Here is a 23,624-nt window from a genome sequence, read left to right as displayed (position 1 = left end):
GGGTAATTGAACTGACCAGGAGACTGTCCCTTTATCAATGAAACCACAGGGCTACCCCCCCCAAAAAATCCTATTTTAATGGCAAGTTAAAATAGTTCCTTATTGGCCAATTTTCAGGTCACCTTTGCCAGGAGTCTGAGGTATGATCCTCAATAGGGCAGTTCAAACACTGAAGGTATTTCAGTCCGATAAAGTGGGCATTTAGCTAAATCTATCTGTTCCTTACAAATAAACCTGCTTTAAAAGTATCTTCACTTGGCAAAAGTTCAGATTTATACATTTGATAAAACGTCAATTTGTATATCTAATGCCTCTCATGGGGCCTACACAGCAGTTTTCTGCATTCCTTCTTAGCTCTGTCAACAGTACAAACACTAATGTCAAATAAGAGCCTTGGAAGCTCTTTGTCATCAATTACTGGATCCTTGGGGTCCTTAAGCACTTACTGAGTGAGCCTCCATGCAAAGATAGGCTAAATCCTTTGCTATTCAATCAATGACTGCTTACATGGTCTGCAATTATATAAGAAGACATCTCTGGGTACTCTTCCAGGTAGGAAATTCAGCTAATTACCTAGAAATACAATCCAGTAACTTCTACTTAAAATGCCAAATATTGTGAAATCAGCAAGAATTTGAAAGGAAAGGGGAATTAACTCTATGGTATATTTAAATATATGTGTGCTTCAGTAAAATGTAAGCTCTTTGAGGTCAGGGACTGTTTATCTTTGTTTCCCCAGCACCTAGCATGGTTCTTTGCTCATGGCAAATTCTCTAGAAATGCTCATTGAGTCTGCACAAGGTCATTTCAATTGGCTAGATATTTACAAGCTTTTTGAGGAAATGTTACAGGAGCATCATTTGCACACAGACTATCAGACAATGGAAAAACGTTCCTTAAAGTAAATGGCAGGTCAAAATGTTAGGATAGTTTTTGTTACTGCTGTTGTTGTTGTTATTGTTGTTTTGTATATCATATAAGACCAAAACTTTCCTGTGGTTCTCTAACATAACGGAAGTCAACAGAAAGAAATATATAATTCCATGTGCAAGTATTCCCTTTCAGAGGCAACTTTTCAGGGTTACACAATGTCTAAGTAAGGTTAATATGTTGATAAGGAACATGTTAATAAGGGAAGTGAATCTTCTTTGTGGTTCCAGTTAACCTCATTTTAGGGGTTATTAGGTAACTAGGAAAGAATAAGAATCAAAGATGATAAAGTAAATATGAGATTTCAACAGACATTCAAACTTCTTGAGGATGCAACCAAAAGTTCTTCTTTCTGGATATTCATTTCCCAGTCTGACATTAGGTACACACAGCTATTGTATTACTGATGGGTCAAACAGCTCAGCTACATAGGAACTACAAAAATATGAAGTTTAGCAATGATTGACAAAACCCTAATTTGAGCTCTACACTGTGTAATAGAAGACAGAAGATTAAATTGATTGGTACAGGTTATTTGAGGCTCTTCACAGACTACTAGCTGAATACTGTTTATGGATATTAGAAGGCATTGATCTTTGTCATCAGGTCCTTCTTTAGTCCCAAAAAAAACAGAGCAAACTAAAGATGAACAAAAGTGGCCCCCCCAAAAAAGGAATATATTTGCCAAAAATCTAGAAGTCTACCATTTCTAAGAATAAAATAATGTGAGTTACCATGCCATAGCATGATATAGTGCCAAGCATGTCTATAGTTCTTTAAGGTTTCTGAAATGTTTATCTCATTTGAGATAGCTAGAGTGATGAATTTGGAGTCAGGGAGACATGAGTTTGAACCTTGCATCAATTAGCTTTCATTGAACCACTCAGAGTTTCAGTCTCCTCATCTGTAAAATGTGGACAATGATTGTAGTAACCTCACAGGTCATTATGAAGATCAACTCTAATAATGTATATTAAGGATTTTGCAATCCTTAAAACATTATAGAAATGCAAGCTGCTATAATCATCATCACTATTACTATCATCATTATTAATATTCCATAACAAGAAAATTCCTCCTTTTCTTTCTTCTTGAAATCAACCTAGTTTGACCTGAACTGAGTTTGAATCCCCTAGATTAAGGGTAACTCATTTACCAGTTTCTTTCAGGGTGTGAGACAGCTGAGTCTTTATGACACTTACCAATAAGTCACTAAACCTCAGTCCCCTCAGTACTAAAATATCAAGGTTCATATCTGATTTTTCCTCAATTCACTCTATTGCACAACCTCATACTGTAGTAAGGAAGCTCACAGCGATGATATGGGCACTACCTATCTCACGAAGTTGTGGTGAGGAAAACTTTGTAAACCATAATGTGCTATATAAATATGTTATTATTATTATATCTCCATGGAAGCCTAGGAGATGGAAAGGCAAGCACCATTCAACTAGCATTGTTATTGAATATCTTTGTAGACTGAAAAATGCAGTTAAGTGTTTTTTTAATCCTCTCTAGATTTTAACCTTGACTCTTCTGTTGGGAAAGACATTAGATGCAATTAATGGTAATGGATTTCATAAGGTGGCCATCTTGCTATTAAGTTAATAAAATTATATCATTTATACCACCATCAAATAGCTAACTCTCAGACTTAGCTGTACAAAAAAAATAAGAACAGAAAATAAAATGAGATACGACAAACAAAAACATTTCTGACCTAGAGCTGAGGAACCCTAAAGTTCAAAACCCATTATGAAACTCTCTTTTGGCTGATGCCATCAATTCCTTGCACACCTGCAATAAAATGACTGTTTGAAGGAATGAAGCAGTTAGCTAAATAATGATGAAATAGTAGAAGTATCAAGGAAGAAAGCCCAACAAGAATGCAATTCACTTGGGAAAGAAAAAGAAGACAGCAAATAAAAAGAAATACCTAAATGAATGCATAAAAACTGTACTTAGTTTGCTTCTTATAACTGAGCTACTTTAAGTATATTGAGGCAGGTCAAGAATATCAGCATATGCCTCTACAGATCCTGCATTTAGGGGGGAAAGGATGCCATTTAGTAATGGCAATGCTGGTATTAAGCACTGCTTCTCAATGCCAATTTTCCAAGCAAATATTTATTTTTCTTACCTTGTGACCTTGTCTTCCTGGTTCCCCAATTTCTCCCTTTGCCCCTTTGTGACCCTACCAAACATAAAAAATAATTATTATTTCAGTTCTTATCTCTCACTAAGAGGTTGCCCTAAAAAAAGCGTTCCTGGCATCCCCACATCCACAGCAATATAGTACTGAAAAAAGAGCCACTAAAGTCAAGCGAAAAAAATATTGCTTTAAATACCCCTTCAATCCTCATATTATACGGATGGAAAGATCTCACATTATCCATTGTTCAAGTCACCTATAGCAGCTGCTTTCTGTTCTCTGAGGCTATTTTTCACACTTTAAAATGAGCTAGTCATAAACCTCAGTCATCTAGAAGCCAGGAGGTGGTAGTCTTAATTCAACTACCCATCCCATATCTCCAAATAAATGGAAAAGTCTCTGAAAAAATATGACCAGGCTCCCTCCCACACACATATACACACATAACCCTTTCTGTAAAGAAAGTCACAGGCAAGGTCATTGCCAGCTGTGTGATCCTATCAACCATTTCTATACATGAAGTGAGCTATTGAGTGGTTCCCATAAGGGAAACTGGAAGTAGTCAGTGGTGGCAACAGGAGCTTTGAAAGTAGCTTCAGTTGTTCAGGAGCCTCTTATGGTATGCGCTCTTTGGGTGGAAACCGAGGGAGTTTGTCTTGCTCTTGGCTTCCAAAAGCCCATCTCATTCCAGAGTTGAAAGTCTTTATGGAAGAAGATTACCCTCTAACCAAATCATTCCCAGTTCTGGAGATCACCAGGGGATGATGTGTTCTACTACAGAGTCAGAGTAATTGTTTGGAGGCAGTGCTGTTTAGACTGAGGCCACCAGAATCTAAGGGGATCTTTACTGGTAGATCAATCATTTTCTCCTGGTAGCTCTTCAGATTGGAACAAAGGCTTCCTCTGTGCCTCTCTCAGGGCTGGCTCTAACCAGACTGAGTTCAGGGACTGAGAGAAGAGAGAGCAATTTATCCCACCACAGAGTCACTTGAGATTTGTCTGACATACTCCTTTTTGGGAGGTTGAATATTCTCCCAAAAGAAAAAGAGATATTGCGAGTGAGAAAGAAGGGTTTGAGAATCCTGCTACTCCAACATACAGTGTCCTATTATTTGTATATTAAATATTTTCATATATATTTAATGTTTTAATATGTGTTGATATTATTATTTAATAATCAATATTAAACATCATTGTATTTGTATTTATGATTAAGTTTGTGATTTTTAAAAAGAATTTTAAAGAACAAGTTTCTATTTTATAATCGCATTTTATCTCAAGCTTTAACATTTTTTTCCCTTAACACCATTCTGATTAAATTCCCTGCCCGTGCATTTTTAGCACCTGCTTCCCAAATGGACTAGATTAATTATGCCAAAACATAGACAAACCTCTGAACACCTGATTTTTGTATTTCATCTAATCCCAAACTAAACACTTTCTTGGTGTTTTCCTTCCTGATTCACAAAGGAGTCATAAAACTAAAATCTCCACATTAGCAGGGAATCCTATTAGCTACAATAAGTGAAATCTGTTAGTAATGCCTAAGATTATATTTATATAAACATATTATTCCATCAGAGGGACAATTTTCTATCAATATGATCTCTATACATGGAAGAACAGAACCAAAATAAATGTTTCCCATTTTCTATGATAGGTAAACTCTCATGTGGCTCTGGAGGAGAAAGTGAGGCTGGTAAATTTGCACAGCCCTCCCTCACTCAAATCCAATTCAATTGCAAGTCATGTCATCATCTTCCTGATGTCATGGTCCTCTTTAAGAACAAAGGACAAACTATAACCACAACTCTAATAAATGTAATAATCAGATTAATTCCCTTACCCTCAAGCCTGGTAGACCTGGATATCCCGAACGACCTGGTGGACAGGAATTGGGACACTACAAAAACAATTCCACAGAGTTAGGATTTTAAAACCAAATGGGCCGATCAAGTAAAAATTTTCAGAAGTTCCAACTGGCACTTAAAGTAAATTAAATTAAAAAGAGTGTATTTAATATATTCCCTTTCAAAATTTCATTTCACTAGTTCTGTAGTGTATTTCACCAATATTAATTACTAATATTTTAAATGAGAGGCAGAAAATAGCATAGTAATTAGAAATCTGGTTTTGGACTCTGGAAGGCCTGGATTCAGATTCTACTGCTAATATCTCAGTGCCCTAGGTCAACATCCTCCAAACTTTTTAAATCACGAACCCCATTAGAAAAACAAATTAGCATGTACTTATAATATACTTAAATTTATTTATAAATGTTATATACATACATATGTTTATATATATGTGTATATATACCTATATATACATATATATATACATATATATGTATATATATATATATATATATATATATATATGTACTGCTATGTGACTCACTATCTGATTCAAACTGAAAAGTGGAATGAGACAGAGACCTTAGTGTTGATTGCCTTCAGCCCATTCTCAAAGGGGCATATCTCACAGCAGAGAGGTGTTCTGGGAGATGAGGGCTAAAAAGATGCCCTACTTACAATGGAAAATCATACTGAAATAGGGGTGATGAAATAATAAATATTGGTTCAGTTCTGAGTGGGGCCATACAATAAGAATGGAATAATTCCACGCATGGAAAAAGAACCAACTAAGTCCTGTATTATCCACTAGGAAACTGTGCTTGGATACAAATTACTTGGCCATCCAGATACCAAATGAAAAAGCCTGCTTAGACAAGCCTTCCTAAAGAAGGAACGCATTGTTTTTGATGGACACAATTTTATTCATAAAAGCAAACATCTTACCAATGGATCTCCATCATGAACCCCAATTGTCCCCTTAAACAAATAAAAGGAGCAAATGTTACAGAATATTCAGAATCATAACTTTTCAAATAAACCAAATATAATTGGTTCAAATATCCATGGCCAAATGGTGGCAGAGAGGCATCTTCCAATAAAATAAATGAAGACACTGGATAACTAACAAGACATGGTAATCTAAAGTCTCCTAATCATGGGACTAGTCTTTCGAGGGAGCTCTATAATTGCTTTTTCATACTTTGAGGGGTTCCCCCCCAACATTGTAAGGAAAAAGTTTGAGTCCTAAAGGTAAATGAATTACCATCCACTACTATCTAGAATTTATTTTTAAATTCTTTATACTGAAAAATATTAATTTTTCACATAATTTTCTATCTTTAAAGGATTCATGCCTTCAATAAGAGATGAAAATAGATAGCCACATTGGAAAATGAGGCTTGTTATAAATATGGGATAATAATGACACTTTATGTTTCCACTCATTTCTTTGTTCACTTTATAACTACATTTGTCATGACTCTCTGGGCCATGGAAAGATCATAAGTCTAAAAACTTACACTAGGTCCTGGGGGACCTGGAGGGCCAGGTGGTCCTCTTCTCCCGGGATCACCCTAAATATTGGGGATATAGCAAGTAAATGTTTATACAAATGGCAATTCATGACACAAAACACAGAAGAAATGACGAGGTACACAAAGACCCACAGAACTCATCTAATGCTCAAAGCAAGCAAGGAAATCAATGAGTCCTCTCTAATCTAATAATCTCCATAAAACAAGAGCAAGATAATGAATGAGCTCCATCTCTCAAGCTAATAAAATGAGTCTATACCTGAACACAGGAAAATAGGAAAGCCAATTCTATTGGATAGGGATTTATGTAACTGAGACAAAGAAAAATTAGAAAAAATTCTTCTATTTGATTTTTATACATATTGATAAAACTAGCAAGCATTGATAGTACTGTGAATACTTAATTATAGCAAAAATATTTCCTTCATCATGAAAAATTAGCCTCAAATGAGAAATAGGTTCATCTTTGCAGTTAGTGTCTGTCTCATGCCAGTATTTTTCATATTCTATTCATCATTTGGACTATTATACTCACTTAGAAAATTCCAAGTAAGCTATGAAGATGGCAATGTGTTTTAACTGGTCTCGAACCCAAAGTTTATCCATGGCATGTGATTTCCTTTTTCTTCCTATTCTGCCACAAGAAGCCATTAAAACATTTTAAATAACTTCCACCTTATGATTATTTCAAATTTGTTTCCCACTCTTACCTCACCTATCCACAAGGGTAGTCACTCCTTAAATCTTACCATCACCTAATATTGTTCTCTCTCCAAAATTTTGATCCCTAAAAGTCCTTTCTCTGATCATAATTTACTGTCCTTCCATCTCTCTCTTCCTCATTTTTCCTAAACCTCTTTATCTTCCACTGCAAACTCTGATACATCTGCCCTACCTTGTTCCCCCACCCTATCATCTCTGCTCTAGTGTGACTTTCTGCCTTTCACAGTCTTGACTCTAGAGTTAACCAATTCTAATACTATGTACTATGCTAGTATTGTGAAGAATATGTGACACAGTCTGCCCTTGTGGAGCTTCCAAATTCTAAACATTTATATGATGTTACTGTAACAATTATGAAATGCTTACTACAAGAGTTGATATTTTAAATATTTTACTTTGGCATATGTAAAGTGTTCTTTATCCACAGTTATGTCTTTACAGCAAAGAGGATCCATATATAAAGTGTGTTGAATAGCAAACACATTGGTATTTCAATAAATTCCGAAATCCAGAATGGGTTTCATTTTGATAATGTATCCATTTTAATCTGATATCCAAAACTTTAATCCTAATGTACGTAAATGTGATTTTTGGTGCTTCTATATGGTAGAGGAAAAACTGTAGAGCAATACCAATATAATGAGCGTTGACTTTTTATACAGAAGTCCTAGATTTTAATTCCAGCCAGAGGTGTGCTAGTAAATGTTTTAACCATCAGCTGAGGGAGAAAAGGAATGCATATACAACACTCTTAAATTTAATTTGCATCATTAACCTTTTTTAAGTCTAGACAATCAACAAAACAATAAATTAAGCCCTAATTTGGAGCTTTGTCCATTTCCAAGGTAAAAATACTCATACTGAAAATGTAACAATTAGCTCTCACAAACTAAATTAGATCTAGTCCAGAATATTCCTGATTCCCATTTTATTATTTATTAGTTGTGAGATCTTATGCCAGTTACTTCAACTCTTTGAGCATGAGTTTTCTCATCTATAAAATGGGGTAAAAATATACATACTTCCTACCTCATAAGGTTGGTAGGGAATTCAAACGTGTTAATGGATCTAAAGTATTTTGAAAACCTTACAATATATACAAATTATCCATTCTTACTATTATCATTGTATTCACGATGCTTTAATATAAGTGGTCATAATTTTAGGCTATTAATTCTCCATTTCATACAAATGATCTAAAGAAAAGAACCTGGTCTGGGAATTAAGAGACTTATTCAGTAATACCCAACCCTTCCTGACTTCATTTGGGGTTTTCTTGGCAAAGATGCTGGAATGGTTTGCCATTTCTTTCTCCAGCTCATTTTACAGATGAGGAAACTGAGGCAACCAAGGTTAAGTGACTTGCCCAGGGTCACACAGCTAATAAGTACCTGAGGCTGGATTTGAACTCAAGTCTTCCTGACTCCAGGCCCAGCACTCTATCCACTGTGTTCTATTCAGTGTTAGAGACTTCACCAATTAGTGGTATAACCTCCAGCAAGTTACTTGCTATATTAACATGAGATCAACAGTTCTCAAACATTTGGTCTCAGGATCCCTTTACATTTTTAAAAATGATTGAGGTTTCTCTCCAAAGGGCTTCTGCTAACTCAAGTTACATCTATTGATATGTATTATATTAGAAATTAAAATGTCTTAGTATTATTATGAAAATAGCTTTGACCTTATGAGCCCCTGGTCCCCGGACCATGCTTTGAGAAATAGAGCTTTAAAGCATTGCTAAAAATAAATGTTTTAAACAAACAAATGTTAAAAAAAAATATCCTGGACCATACTTTGGAAAAAAGCAGCAGACAATAGCAAAGTGATGTTCCTATCCCAAGAACTCATCACTATTACAAACTAAAGGCAAATACTTCTACATCAACAAGTCTGCAAGGAACCATGCATATTTGTAATAATTTCTTCCTCACTGATATCTTCTAATAAATCAACATTTATTGAAAAGTAATCCATGATACTCACTGATGGCCCTACACGACCAAGTTCTCCAGGAAGGCCTGATGCACCGGGAGGTCCCTAATGTCAATACACGAAAAGGAAATCAGTGATTTAAAAAAAAATACTTTGTCAAATCATGTTTAAAATCTGATTTGGAGATATGTGGCCTTGGCAGCTTGTTCTCCCAATGAGATAGTAACACATTTTATAAATGACCAACTACTCTATGTGGACCAGACATTTCATAAACTAATCCAAAAGCAAATTTCTACCCAGAGACACATAGCATAAGAGGATTGCCACAAAATAATGGGGAAATATTTTCAGTCACCAGAAGAAAGATTAGCAATAAGATTACTGCAGGGCAGAATATTATTTATGGAATAAAGCTAAATAGAGAACAATACAGAACATTCTTTTGTCTAACCTCACCTTTTTAAATAATCTAAATGTTTTATGAAATGATACTTACAGGTGGTCCGGGAATACCACGACCCTGGAAAAATGAAAATATTTTGTTTTATATCATATAATTTATCCACGCACATGTAAACTAGACACATGGAGATATTTCTTGAAAATAAATTACATGGAATACTATTGAAGTATAAAAATGATAAGCTGATTAATTTTAGAAAAAATAGAAACACTTGCATGAAATAGTGAAGAGTGAAATGAGCAGAACCAAGAAAATGTGGTACACAGTAACAGCAATGTTATTCTAAGAACAACTCTGAAAGACTAAGTCATTTAGAGTATTATAAATCCTCAAATCGACTACAAAAGACCTATGAAGGAAGATGCTACCCACATCTAGAGAAAGAACTGATGAATAGAAGTATGTATAGTATGGTTTTACATATATAATTATATATTTATGCCAAGTGGTAGCCTTCTCTAGGACATGGTGGGGAGGAAGGGAGAAAAATGATTTAAAATGCACAGCAGAAAACAAAACAAGACTTAGAAGGAAGCACAGAAAACCAGGGTAGCTTTGAAAATGATGCACAGTATGAGTTACATAGTGAGTGGGGTGGGGTTTAAAGCAAAAAGTGTGAAATAGAAATTCACAGTTTTATATTGAATCCTCCTTTTATTTTGTGCTGTATACATGAAAATATTCTCTTTTTTTCTGTCTTTGTATTTAAGTTCAAAATGGATTAAAAATTTTTTAAAAGAAAATAAATTATAAACCATATCACCAAAGATGGACATTATACCTATGTTTAAATTTTTTTTAATATGAAGTGTTATTTGTCAAAAAAAAAAAAAGACAAACAAGCCTTCATTTCTAAAAGATTTATTTCTTAGAGTATTACCAAGGGGGATAAGCTAACCAGTTAGATTTTTCTCCCCAGTATTTTACCTCAAAGGCCTGTCATTTCAATGGTGTAGGTATTCCCTCTAATGATACAGATGAGCACAGCTTCTCATTTTGGAGATGATGTTTCTGTGTTATGGTGATGAAAAGAGTTACCATTCTGCAGTCAGTCACTCAGCAAGGATCTATTATATGCTTTCTATGTGCCAAGAACTATATTTGCTAAGTACAGTGGGGTGGTCCTTAGATGACACAAATGGTCTGTCATCTGTTGCCAGGACAATACTAAAAGTCTTTTTAGTACAATAGAATCTGCCAGAGCTTGAGCTCGGTTGGCAAAAACCCAAGATCACCTGCACACCATGATGAGGCAGCAGAAGAGGACTTGAGAGGAAGAATCAGCAAGAGATGTTCCTTTTAAAATGTTTTCTTTCTGTTTTCTTCTTTAATGAAAGTAAATGAAATCACACAGTTTTGCTTACAGAATACTGGCAGCTGTAATTCACATTCATAGGGGTGTCACATTTGATGATGATTTAAAATGCTATTTTTCATGTTTTCAAATGCAATTCATCTTCATGTAATTATGACTACAACATGAGACACGATAGAAACTGGATCCGTGCTTTCACTGGATAGGTCACAGAGGTGTCAAACTAGCAGGAAAGCAAGCAGCCAGCAACACTCCCCAATGCTGTCAGAACCAGATTAAAATGTAACTGGGAAATGTTTAACAAAATAAACACAATATGCAACACAACATAGATAATGCTAATTTATGGTTTTCTAAGGGATCTCTTTCTATTTCAATTTGAAATTATTCCTTAGGAAACTCCTAAGTGATAAAACTCCCTCTATTAATGCAGGTCAGCATTTTCAATTTGTAGTCTCAGAAGGCTGACTGGAGTGCTGACAAATCGAGTGACTTGCCAGGGTCACCAGTTAGCATGTGTCAGAGGTGAAACTTGAACCTGGGTCTTCTTGGCTTTGAAGCCAGCTCTTTATCCACTATGCCCAGCTCCCACTTTTATAAACTTATGAATGCAATGTGTTAGTTCCAAAGAGACTTGGGTTAAATAAAAAAGTTTTCTATGCATTCACAAAGCACAGAATACTCATTTCTGTGCCTAAGGAGATTCACCCTTTTGAAACAATTGGAAATTTATGCTACAGACTCCTTTGGCCCCAGTAGTTAGAAGAATTAAAAGTGCCCTACCTCCACACACTTTGCCATGCTGAATTTGATCTTATATCAAGTCATGCTATCTCTGTTCTGCATTGCTAAGAGACGTTTGTCACCATACTCTACCTAGAGCACTATCCTTTTTCCATTCCCTTCTCAATCTGATCTTTTTTTTCCTGAGATCTCTCCTGGCACTTTACTCTTCTGTTCTTGATTCTTTTTCTTCCAGGTAGGTGTCTCAAAATCAATCATCTTTCCTGCTACCTTGGCAAAGCATGGCATAGTCCATTACAATGGCCATATTAGGAATCAGAGGACCTGAACTCCATTCCTCACCGTACTACTGTACCAAGGTCACTGTAGCCATATGACCTTGAGCAAGACACAACTTCATTGAGTTCAGTTTCCTCATCTGCAAAATAAGGAAAGGGGAAAGAGAAAGACCTGTCCCCTGCCTGCCTCCTAGGGTGAAGATCTAAATTAATTACATGTGTAAAAGTGTTTTGGAAACAACAAAATGCAAGAGAAATGTAGGTGATTTTTATTACATGGGTTTCTCTTAAATCTTCATAACCAAAGCATCCAGTAAAATCCTTAGGGATTCTGTTGGCGAATTGTCTACACAATTAGGTTTTTGTTTTGTTTTGTTTTTATTAATAGTGGAGGGACTTTTAGAAGGATGTGTGCATTGGGATTTGAAATGATGGGAGGGAGAAGATAGAGGGACACTTTTTGAGATGTATTGGATTGAAATTGGGGGTATGTGGTAGAGGGTGGGGGGATTTTTAGAGGGATAGATGAAATCGGGGATGGAAGGGGGGAAGAAGGTAAGGTAGCAGGGATAGGGTGAAAAGAGAGGATGAGAAAAAAAAATAGTGAGTAAAACAAGCAATTAGTTTGATCATTTTAACTGAATTGGCTAGTTATTCACTCCTTCATTCAGTCCTTCATTAAGTGAACCTTTATTTAGTTACCATTACGCACTGGGCTAGACAATGAATCAGTAATAACTGAGACAGAGCCAAAGGTAAGCAATGTGTTTTCAAAAATGTTATTCATTAGATGTACTTTTATAACAATATTTATTGAGAGGTACACTTATTTGAACACATTTCTTACGCAAAACAACCAGACTTAAATAATAAAAATGTGGAAGTGATATGTTTTGCTAAAAAGAGAATGAAAATATATTTGTTGACTGTAGACTACTAGTCAACAGGTTTCAAATTAAACAAGAGATTTGGATTTTGCAAATTTTATAAATCAAGAGATTTGGTTGGAGAAAAAGTAATGCAAGTTATTCACTTCAGAAAATAATTGTAGTATATGAATGCCTGATAGGAAAATGAAAAGATGCTAAGATATAGCAAGGGAAGCTCAGAGAAAAGAGGAGAAGAATGCAGAATTTAAAACTAAAAATAATAATTTGTGAACAACAACAAAAAAAAAGAAACAGTGGATGAGAAGTAGTTTGCCAGCTCATTCTCTCTGTGAGGCACAGTTACAGTGATCTATGCTGACAACCTGGCCTCATCAGTAAATCTCAGCCTAATGGTACAATGTGGAAATGACAAGTCTGCGAACAGGATAAGAACTCCCAGGAAAACTGTTTTTCGTTAGAGTTAAAATCAAGATGCAGGGAGGTTACCACAATTTATTCATGACTATTGGACCTCTGCTCTTGGTTTATCACGGGGTATGGTTTTTCTCTCATGCAGCTATGCAAGAATGATTTTCTTCCCTAAGAAAAGATTGGGTTTCCTAGAAAAGGAGCACTTAAGAAAACTGAATAGTAACCAATCAACCCCTGAATATTGTATCATACATCTATGTACTTTATTGCCCATTTAAATTCCTCAAGAATTATTCCACTCACAGAAAGAAGTAAAATCTCATTACAATGAATTTCAGGGTAGTATTCCATTTAATCTCATGCAATTAATTGCTATAGAATATTTATTTTACCAGGCAAAACTTTAACTATATTTCTATGTAAAATGTTTCACCAGGAATATCATAGAGGCAGAATTAAACATTATCAGGCTTTAAATTCATACAGTATCTAAAATGTTTTACTTACAGGAAATCCACGTGATCCTGGGACCCCAGGTTCTCCCTAGAAACACAAAATAATTTCTTTTTATCTAGTTTTCAGAAGAATATGTACACATGTGGATATGTGCAGATGTATACATAGGGTGGGAGTGAGTGGGTGTGTTGGGGTGGGAGGTTTGCTCATGTAAGATATAATGGCATCTTTATAAATGAAGTCATTTGTGTACCTTTCAAAGACATTTCTTCCTCAATAGGATTATTTCCATTATTTGAAAACTAAACTAATATACTTAAGGAAATTTTCCTAAGAATGAGTCTTAAACATTTAAGAAAAGGTTTTTAACTTACTTTTTGTCCTCTTGGACCAACTGAGCCAGGCGATCCATCAGGTCCTGTCAAGCCCTTTCAAAATGATACATGTAATGTAAATGTTATCCCATATCATTCTTTGATAAATTGCTATGCAAGTAATTCTGCTTAAATGAATTAAGTATTGTTACGATGTTTCCAAATTAATGGTACAAATAGCTTCACAGGAATACAACTCCATACTTTATTCAAAGAACAGCAAATTCTAAAGACTTTTGCCTGTTTACGGACTGTGAAATTAAATCAATCTATTAACAAGTTTTGATTTGACAAGGACATTGTGACCAATTCAATCTTTTGTTTTCTATATCAAAAAAAGATTCCTTCTGGTCCAGCTGATTAAGTAGTTTATCGCATTGTTCAACACATCAGCTATATTTTGTTGGTTCTCTCTGTCTCCATATTGTAAATGTTATCCTGGATAATTCATTATGACATAAAAGCCTTCATAATTAAGTATGATCAGATGCAGAATATGCATTCTTGTCTTGGTTCCACCATTCAACTACTAACTGTACTTTATTTTCTCTATTTATAAAATGGAAATGATATTTGAACACTTGCCATCTCCCTACTCACAATAATGTTTTGAGTTTAATGAAATGTTTTTAAAATATTTTTAGCTCCTCAGAAGGATTCTATAAGTTGTTATCATTACCACATAGAAACTTAGTGCATTTACCTCCTTTCATTTGTGATAAATAAAATGTAATTGTGTTCTAGACAGAACATTCATGGTTCAAGGAATATATAATAGTCTCAAAGGTAATGCTTGAGTAAATTTATTTATCCTTTTGGTTAAAATATATCATTCATGCCTGGTGGAAGGAACTTATGAGTAAAATAGTAGAAGGTGATTGAATATTGAATCAGATCCTGACTCTGTCATTAATTAGCTGTGTGAACTATGACAAGGAACTTCTCACTGGACCTCAGTTTCTTCATCTGTAAAAAGAGGAGTTGCACTAGATGATCTCTAAGGCTTTTTCAGCTCTAAATCCTATAAAATGCATTTATTCACATCATTAATTCATATGCACATGCCAAACAAATCCTCTTTAGATTCAGAGCTTAAACCTATTGTCATGAAATTCTATGTACGTACTATAATTTTTATATGCCTTATCATCATCTCAGATTCCCTATACTGAGAAGCATTATGGTAAAATTGAGAGCACACTAGATCTAAAGTCGAGAGATCTGAGTTCAAATCCCACCATTAATACTTACTAATTGTGTGATCGCAGTCAAATTACTTAACCTGTCCGAGTCTCAGTATGGAGATAACATCTCTAAATGATGATGACAATAATACCAAAGCAACTTGTTCAGAGGGCTATTATGAGAATCAAATGAGATAAAAGCTAGCTAGCACTCACATAGAATTTTAAAGTTTCTAAAACACTTTACAAATTTTATCTAATTTTATCCTTACCAACCCTAGAAGGTAGGTGCTATTATAATTTCCATTTTATAGATGAAGAAACTGAGGCAGACAAAGGGTTAAGTGGGGAGGCTAGGCAATGGGGTTAAGTGACTTGCCCAAGGTCACACAGCTAGTAAGTGTTATATGTCTGAGGCCAGATTTGAACTCAGGTCCTCCTGAATTCAGGGCCAGTACTCTATCCACTGCACCACCTAGCTGACCCCGGCAGACAAAGGTTTTTAAATGACTTGCCCAGGGTCACACAGTTGGTAAGTGCCTGAGACCAGATTTGAACTAGGGTCTTAGACACCAGGTCCAGCATTCTATATGCATTTAGATACATAAAGCACTTTGCAAAATATAATGTATTTATACAAATGAAATATATTATTCTTTACTTTATTTCAGTTAATTCTTGATTATTGAAGTACAGCTGAATTTAGAAAACCATGGTCAAATACGTGTCTAAGTTTCTGTATTTGGCATGGCATTTAAACTTTATTTTGCTGTTTTCCATTTTTTAACTTTTCTTTATTCTGATTCATTTCTAGCTGTTGGCAAATAAAGTAAAACTTAACAGTTGTATCAATTTGGACCTAAAAAAACAAAAGAGCAAATAATATATTCTGAGAATCACCTATTATCTAGTTTCTAACAGTAATTATTAAGCAACATTTGGTTGGGAGTAAGGGTGGCAGTGTAACAGAATCCTTGAAAAGCCTGAAAGCAACACCTAAATAAAAGATCATTAAGGAGGAAAAAAAGCTACATTAAATCTGTCGTGTTCTCTGCCTAAAGGCATGGAGGAGAGTGCTTTTATATTAATTCATTTTGAAACTTATTTCATTGCTTGTTACTTTATACTTCTCTACAGCAATTAATTTTCTGTAATAATCATGTAGATAAAGGAAATGAAAAGGGAAAGATTTGAGTTCATAAAGTTAATTACTGGACATTTACAAAAGGGGAGAAAAATCAGACAGGCAGAACAGCAAGAATTTTTGACAAGCTTTCTTTGATTTTTTTAAGCTCTGTAATCTAATTACAAGATTATAATTTGGCAACAGGACAAATGGTCACTTGCTGAGTTCCTATTATAACATCAAAACAGCTATCTTAATTTTACCCAGATAAATCATACCTTTCTTGAGAATCTATACACAAAATAAGATACATTTTATAAACCTGGGCCCAAATATGACTGGTACAAAAATGTTACTCATTATAACTTACCTATAACCATAGTCCTATGCATAAATATTGTAAGACCAATAGAGGTAAATTCCCAAAAACAAAACCTTTTCATCTGTTGGCAGACACTTGCTGGAATATTCATAAAAAAAATGCTGAAACTCCTCTGTTCTGCTGTTCCAGAACAGAGGGGTCTCTGGCTGGGACATTTCTCACAGATGAGATATGGCTTAAATATTCACATATTGTATTCTTTGTTACTGTTAATAAATTATATAGGCAGCAAAAAAAAATGCTGAAGCCATGATAATGGTTCTGTATGCTACATCAAACTAGTGACTCAGTCCCAGGTTGATCTATGATAGTGGTGGAAAGGATTGGAGATGCAGTCTCATAAAAGTAAGAGGCAGAACTTTTCTGACAACTATATCATTCTCATAAAAGGGAAAGTTTCCACATGGTTAACCAGCGGTCTGACTATTATACCTCTTAAATAGCATGAAAACACATTACAGGAATTGACATTTCTGGAGCTAACTTTACTCAGGATCAAAATGGAATTTTTAAAAATAGTCCCAGAAAAGCTATGCAAGGTCAGTCTGTAATTCAAGACCAAAATTTGGCAGAATACAACTCAGAGTGGATCTTCACAAGTCTCTCCCCACCCTATTCCAGAGTAAATTAGGTTGTTCCTTGTAGGAAGACATCTTCATACCCTGGAATCATCTTTTGTTCAGCTAGATCTAACATGTGTGTGTAGAGAATAAACAAATGCTTGAATGAGTGACTGAAACTGAAAGCTCTGTTAGAACAAAGATTATTTCTATATATCCCTACCATGGTAAGAGTTAACACTAATATCTCTATATTCTAAAGTTTGAAATATAAATGTGTGTTGTGTGCATACATACCCACAAACATATACGTGTAAAACATAAATCATACACACATACTTGATATTTGTATCCCCAGCAGCTAGTACAGTGCCAGGCACACTGTAAGTCAAGTCATGTCAAGTCAATAAGCATTTATGAAACACTTACTGTGCTTCACATATACTGCTAAATGCTGGGGATAAAAAGAAATGCAAAAACAGTCCTGCTCTCAAGGAGTTCACAATCTAATGAGGGAGACAACATACAGATAGCTATGTACAAATGAGATATATACAGAATACATTGGAGATAATCTCAGAGGGAACACGCTGAGATTAAACAGCAATGGGAAAAGCTTCCTGTAGAGGGTGGACTTTAGAGATTGTGGTTGTATATGGTTTATCCTTTGTTCTCAGAGAGGACCATGACATCAGGAAGATGATGACATGATTTGCAATTGAATTGGATTTGAGTAAGGGAGGGCTGGACTTCAGAGATTTGTAGAAAGCCAAGGAAGCCAGGAGGTAGAGATGAGTAGGAAGAGAGTTCCAAGGATGGGAGGCACAACCAGTGAAAATGGCCTGGGATCAGGAGACAGAGTGTTGTTGTGAGGAACAGTAAGGAAGTCAATGACACAGGATCAAAGAGTACATGGAGGGGAATGACTTGTAAGAAGAGTGGAAAGGCAGGAATGGGCCAGGTCATCAAGGGCTTTAAAAGTGAAACAGGATTTTATATTTTATCTGGGAGGCAACAAAGAGTCTTGATAAATGTTTTTGATCAATGGGTTGATTTCTTCCCACTTTCTTTTCATTTTCACTCTTCTCTGTTCTTTCTTATTTTCATTGCTTTTTCTTTTGGAAAAGATGATTTTGTCTTGCTTTTTTCTCTCTTCATTTTGGAGAAAAACTGAGAAGGTACTTTCTCCTGTATCATTCTCAGAGTTCCCTTAGTTTTCTGAGGACTAAAAGGCTGAGAAATCCTTTCCCTCTTGGGTTTTCTGCCTAATCAGAAGCACCTCAAGAAGACTGAACCAATGGAATCCTGGGAAATATCTTTATTGTTCAGTCCTACCTTGCTGGACACTCCAAGCCGTAGCTTCCCCTCTTCTTCCCAATATTCTCTCTGAATGAGTGAATGTCTTCTCTTTTTCATAAAACTTAATTCTGCCCCTTTCCCTTTGATGTCTTCTCTGCCTGACCATAATATGTGTGTGATTTACTACTAGAAATCATTAAAGCTAAGTTCCTAGTGAAAAGTAGTAACCTGGTTAAGCAAATTCCCATTTTGATTTTCAGTGTGTATTTGTCTTTGAGCTGAACTGTCCCCAATAGACTCCTGAATGAGATGCATAATCAATTAAAAGAATTCAGTTGAAATATCCACAAAAGAAAATGTCCATTGTTCAGACCATGATATATAGTCAAATGGATAGCCCGTAGAGTTGATCCATCAGCACCTATATCTTCAAGAGACACTAAGGATAGAAATTGAATTGGACCTAGAACATCATAGGAAGGAGGCATTGAGCTGGATGGACTCTGGAAAATAGAGCTATACTTTTAATGACCCCAAGCTTCTCTCTGGATAAAAGCCCATCTTTTTAAAATTGGATATTCTTCCAGAGACGCCATATGCCTGGATGTCATGGAATAATACTAGAGTACCCCAAAAATTGAAGTTGTGAGTCACCCAAAGAACAATGAGAAGGCTTGTGGTAGTTCTGACTAGGCTTCCATGTGACCAACAAAGAACTGCACAGGACAAGCAGCATAAAGGATATGATTAAAGAAGAATGACCAGAAAAGGAGGGAAAACAGGCCCATAATTACAGCAAGGAATAGGAGACAAGGTGGTACAGTGGAAGCAGCACCGACTCTGGAGTCAGAGGAGCTGGATTCAAATCTCACCTCTCAAATACCACCAAAAAACTTTGTCCTGAGGCAACCTCCTTGAGTCTCAGTTTCCTCCTAGGTAAAGTGAGACGGTCCAACTAGATGGACCTTGAATAGTCTTATAACTCCAGATCAACGATCCTCTGATTAGCAGACAGTACACACACTTCATAGCACACAATGTCAAAAAATCTAGAGGAAGGTCCTTAGTGCCTTGGGTAGCCTCCCAGAAGACGATTTTAGAGAAATCATGGAAAAGATTTAAAGAACTAAGAAGGAATGTATAGATAGATCTGCACCATTGGAGGAATAACTCACATCAATGAGATCACAGTTTTATCTACATATCAAAGTACGATTAATATATACATATATATTAATTCTGTAAGCTGAATAAATTTGCATTCTAGTTTTCAAAGAAAAACCTAAGAGAGTATGAGTCATTGGGTATGAGCTGCCAAGATGTCCTTTTGCTGAAGTTAAAAGATCCAAAGTTCACAAACTTGGTCAACTGTATATAAAAGAAGCATCTTTCCATAAAAGATGTCTCCCTAATGGATCTAATTTAAGTACATTATCCTTGATGTGGTAGCTTTAGTTTTCAAGAAATTAAGGTATAATCAAACACAGATATCCATCACTTACAGTTCACTTCAATTTAGATTCTCCACGGGGTCAGAAAATTTAGCAATGGAGGAACCTTAGAGATTGACAATTACAATCTAGCTCAGAAGAGGTTGAGAGGTTTACGCTATAGACAGGTACTGTGGCATTATATCCTTTGGCCCCATTGAATCTCATGGTGGAGTGGGGATCAAAGGACTTGGGTTCAAATGCCCGAATTGTTACTTATTACCCTGGGCAAGTCACTTAACCGCATTGCCTAGCCAAAATAAACTCAATTAAAAAAATCTAAAGCTCTCTCCAGTTTTTAAAGACAAGTGGAGGACTATTAACAGCAGTACTTCCTAAAATGAATATTAGGAGGTAAGAGGGATAGGAAGGTATTTAGCCTCCCTAGCAGTCATATGGTGGGAAGAAATAAATTATTCAATCAACAAGCATCTACTTAGTAGCTACTACATTCACGTACTATCCTAGGCACTGGAGAGTTCCGCGGCTCACGTATTCTCAAGCACCCAAAAATTAGCTAGGCAGCACAGTGAATAGAGTTTTAGACTTGAACACCTGAGTTCAAATACTGAGACACTTACTTAGTTAAGTTTCTCAGGGCAAGTCACTTAACCCTTGGTCTACCTCAGTCTCCTCATCTGCAAAATGGGGATAATAGCACCTACCTCACAAAGTTTCGAGAATCAAATGAAATATTTTTAAAGAACGTCGAATAATTTAAAGTGCTGCCAATGTAGATTAGCACCTTCTCTTAAATTTAGAGTCTGAGAAAGTTGCCTAGGACCCTGAGGTTAAATGACTTGCCTGCAATCATCCAACTAGAATGTGTCAGAGGCAAGACTTGGAGCTAGGTGTTCCTAAATGCAAAGTTGGTTCTCTATCCATGGATATTATTATGATACTACTATTCCTCTTCTTCTAAGAGGATCTATGACTGTCACCAATCTCTAACGCTTCTTCCTGCATTCCTGCCTGGAGTCTGCAATGATAACTCAGCTTTTCTTTCTCCCTCCATTGTCTTCATCTACCCATAATCCAAAGCCATGGTTCTCATTGGAAATCAAGGAAATTAAATAGACCTGACTGCAGCTCAATATTGTCTTGTTTTCCTTCAGAATGGTGTAAGCACCAAGCACTAGACTTGGAGTCAGAAGAATTATGTTGGACTTGAACTGGAATCAGCAGATCTGGTCTTGAACTTTCTAGGTATAGCTTCGGGAAGTCTCTTGTTTGTTTTTTGTTTTCTTTTGGTTTTTTGGTGAGGCAATTGGGGTTAAGTGACTTGCCCAGAGTCACACAGCTAGTAAATGTTATGTGTCTGAGATGGGATTTGAACTCAGGTCCTCTTGACTCTATGGACAGTGCTCTATCCACCGCGCACCTAGCAGCCTCATTGGGGAAGTCTCTTGATCCCCTTAACCTCAGTTTCCTCAATGGTAAAAACTAGAAAAAGAGGATACTACTTATACCACTGATCTCACTGGGTGCCTATAATGAAAGTGCTTTTTGAACCATAAAGGGTTTGTGTAGAGCATAAATGTAAGTTGTTATGTTCCATTCTTAGGGACATTCTTTTATCTAAACTTTTTTTTAATCCCCCCCCAGGGCTTAGCTTTATGCTATGATAATAGGAATTTAAGAAAAATAGGAAGAAAAGAAGGAAGGAGAGAAAGAGGAAAAAAGAAAGAGAAAATTAAAGAAAAAACAAGACCATCAGATCTTTTCTCTAACAACACCAGATGGTGAGGGCAAGTCCCAAGAATGTTCAAGATTGATTTAAACATCCCTTCCCCAGCGTAGCAACAAAAAAAGCCTCACACCTCAACCCGTGCCTACTTCCCTGCCTCAAATCAGTCAGTCCAAGAATCACTGGACTGGATCAAGCATTGAGTGGGGTGATAGCGGAAGCAAAGTTAGTTCAGTAAGCGAGAGACAAGGCACCTCTATATTCCTCTTTTTGCAGAAGGGGGAAAAAAAGCCAAACTGTTCTGAGATTCTCCACAATCCCAGCTCTGTTTCTGAGGGGCAGAAATACCAGCACAAGCTGAGTCCACTTTCCAGGGGTGTTTTCCCCACACTCTAAGCCCAACGCTGTCAAAAAGCCTTCTGCAACATAGCCAACTAAAACTAGGCACAAGGTGGTATTCAAAGCCTCTCCATCAATTAGCTCTCAACTTTCCCATCTCTTTCAATCTCCAATCCAACTCCAGCCCACCTTTCTGCAAGTTCTACCCCAAGTCAATAATTATGTACTCACATCTGCTCCTGGTGTGCCAGGTAAACCCGGAGCTCCTGGTTTTCCTGGGTCTCCACTGGGACCCTGATGGGGTGAGGGGAAGGAAGAAGGGAAGAGTGAGATTCTCAAGATGAGGCACTTTTCAAAATAGCAGAGCTTCAAAGCATTTTTAAAAGAAAGGGAAGAGGCCATTACTTACCGGGGGGCCTGGGGGACCCTTTGGACCTCGATCTCCCTAGAGCAAGAGAAGAAAAGGAGAGAGGCTTCAGTGAGTGACCCAGGACACTGCCCAAATCCAGATTGCACACAATTTCAAGGACACAGTTTGTACAGGGACATGGAGTGGGAAAAGATAATGCGGATGGAATGCAGTACAAATAAGACTAGGGAAAGAGGAATGTGACACCTTGTCCCATAGAAATACCCCTGTGAGGCAGAAATTTATCCATCACCACCAGCAGCCCCAAAGCATATACACGCAAGAGGGAGTACAGAACAAACTTGCCTCTTTGTCCTATGGGTACCAGCAGACCGGTATCCATAGTGATGGATCACGAATAGAACCAGGGTGATGGGGCAGGGGCACAATTTTAGTTTCGGTTGGTTTGGGAAGTTTAGGGGTAACAACTCATGGACCCATCCTACAGCTTCCTAGGGACAGCCTTCCAGTTGCAGGATCCTCAGGGAGGTGATCAGGGAAGGGAAGAATCAAGAAAGGGAGGCCAGAGACCTCCCCCACCCCAGAGAAAACACTTACATCAATACCATCAATGCCTGGAACTCCTGGGGGACCGGGAGGCCCAGGAGGCCCTTGGGGACCCGGCGGACCTCTCTAGTGAAGGAGGACACACAAAGAACAATTTAGAGGATTGAGCACCTTGGTCCATACCCCCACCTCCACCTTCCCACTTGTCTCCCAATCAGGCCAGCCCAACCTGAAGCCCACAGGAGTCTCTGAGTCCTAAAGCAAACCCTGAGCTCCAGGACAGCTGAGCACTCAGCTCCTTATAGGTTACCTGACAAGTTATTCACCACTTTTTAAAAGCAACATTCTGGGAGGGGTCTCTATCTAGTTGAGTCTTCCACTGCTTTAGCAAGTGATCTGGATTCTGGATAAATGAGTCTAGAGTTACCACCTAAGAGCTGTGTATTGAATGAAAGTGTAATGAGTCCTACCTCCTTTAAATGGTCTTCAAATGCAAAAGGAAGGGCTCACTTGATATCTGACTTTAGTCAAAAACTGATTTTGCATTTTAGTTAAAATTCTCTAACCAGATTCTTA

At 36.7% G+C, this 23,624-nt stretch overlaps 1 protein-coding gene across 1 annotated transcript in view; it reads right to left on the bottom strand.

The window, feature by feature from the left end:
• COL9A1 (collagen type IX alpha 1 chain) overlaps nucleotides 1-23,624 on the bottom strand; it is a 117,224-nt gene that overhangs the window by 59,752 nt on the left and 33,848 nt on the right. The window contains exons 8-18 of the mRNA XM_078156772.1: nucleotides 23,100-23,174; nucleotides 22,542-22,577; nucleotides 22,364-22,426; nucleotides 14,066-14,119; nucleotides 13,743-13,778; nucleotides 9,631-9,654; nucleotides 9,183-9,236; nucleotides 6,459-6,512; nucleotides 5,884-5,916; nucleotides 4,929-4,985; nucleotides 3,071-3,124 (exon numbers count right to left, since the gene is read on the bottom strand). Of these exons, the coding sequence (XP_078012898.1) occupies nucleotides 3,071-3,124; nucleotides 4,929-4,985; nucleotides 5,884-5,916; nucleotides 6,459-6,512; nucleotides 9,183-9,236; nucleotides 9,631-9,654; nucleotides 13,743-13,778; nucleotides 14,066-14,119; nucleotides 22,364-22,426; nucleotides 22,542-22,577; nucleotides 23,100-23,174 (540 nt within the window). The remainder of the gene's footprint in view (nucleotides 1-3,070; nucleotides 3,125-4,928; nucleotides 4,986-5,883; nucleotides 5,917-6,458; nucleotides 6,513-9,182; nucleotides 9,237-9,630; nucleotides 9,655-13,742; nucleotides 13,779-14,065; nucleotides 14,120-22,363; nucleotides 22,427-22,541; nucleotides 22,578-23,099; nucleotides 23,175-23,624) is intronic.

The sequence above is a fragment of the Phascolarctos cinereus genome, unplaced genomic scaffold (assembly GCF_003287225.1).
Source record: "Phascolarctos cinereus isolate Bilbo 61053 unplaced genomic scaffold, phaCin_HiC Scaffold_5;HRSCAF=322, whole genome shotgun sequence".
Lineage (NCBI taxonomy): Eukaryota > Metazoa > Chordata > Mammalia > Diprotodontia > Phascolarctidae > Phascolarctos > Phascolarctos cinereus.
Note: the sequence above shows the minus strand (reverse complement) of the source record. Positions and strands in the feature narration are given on the sequence as shown.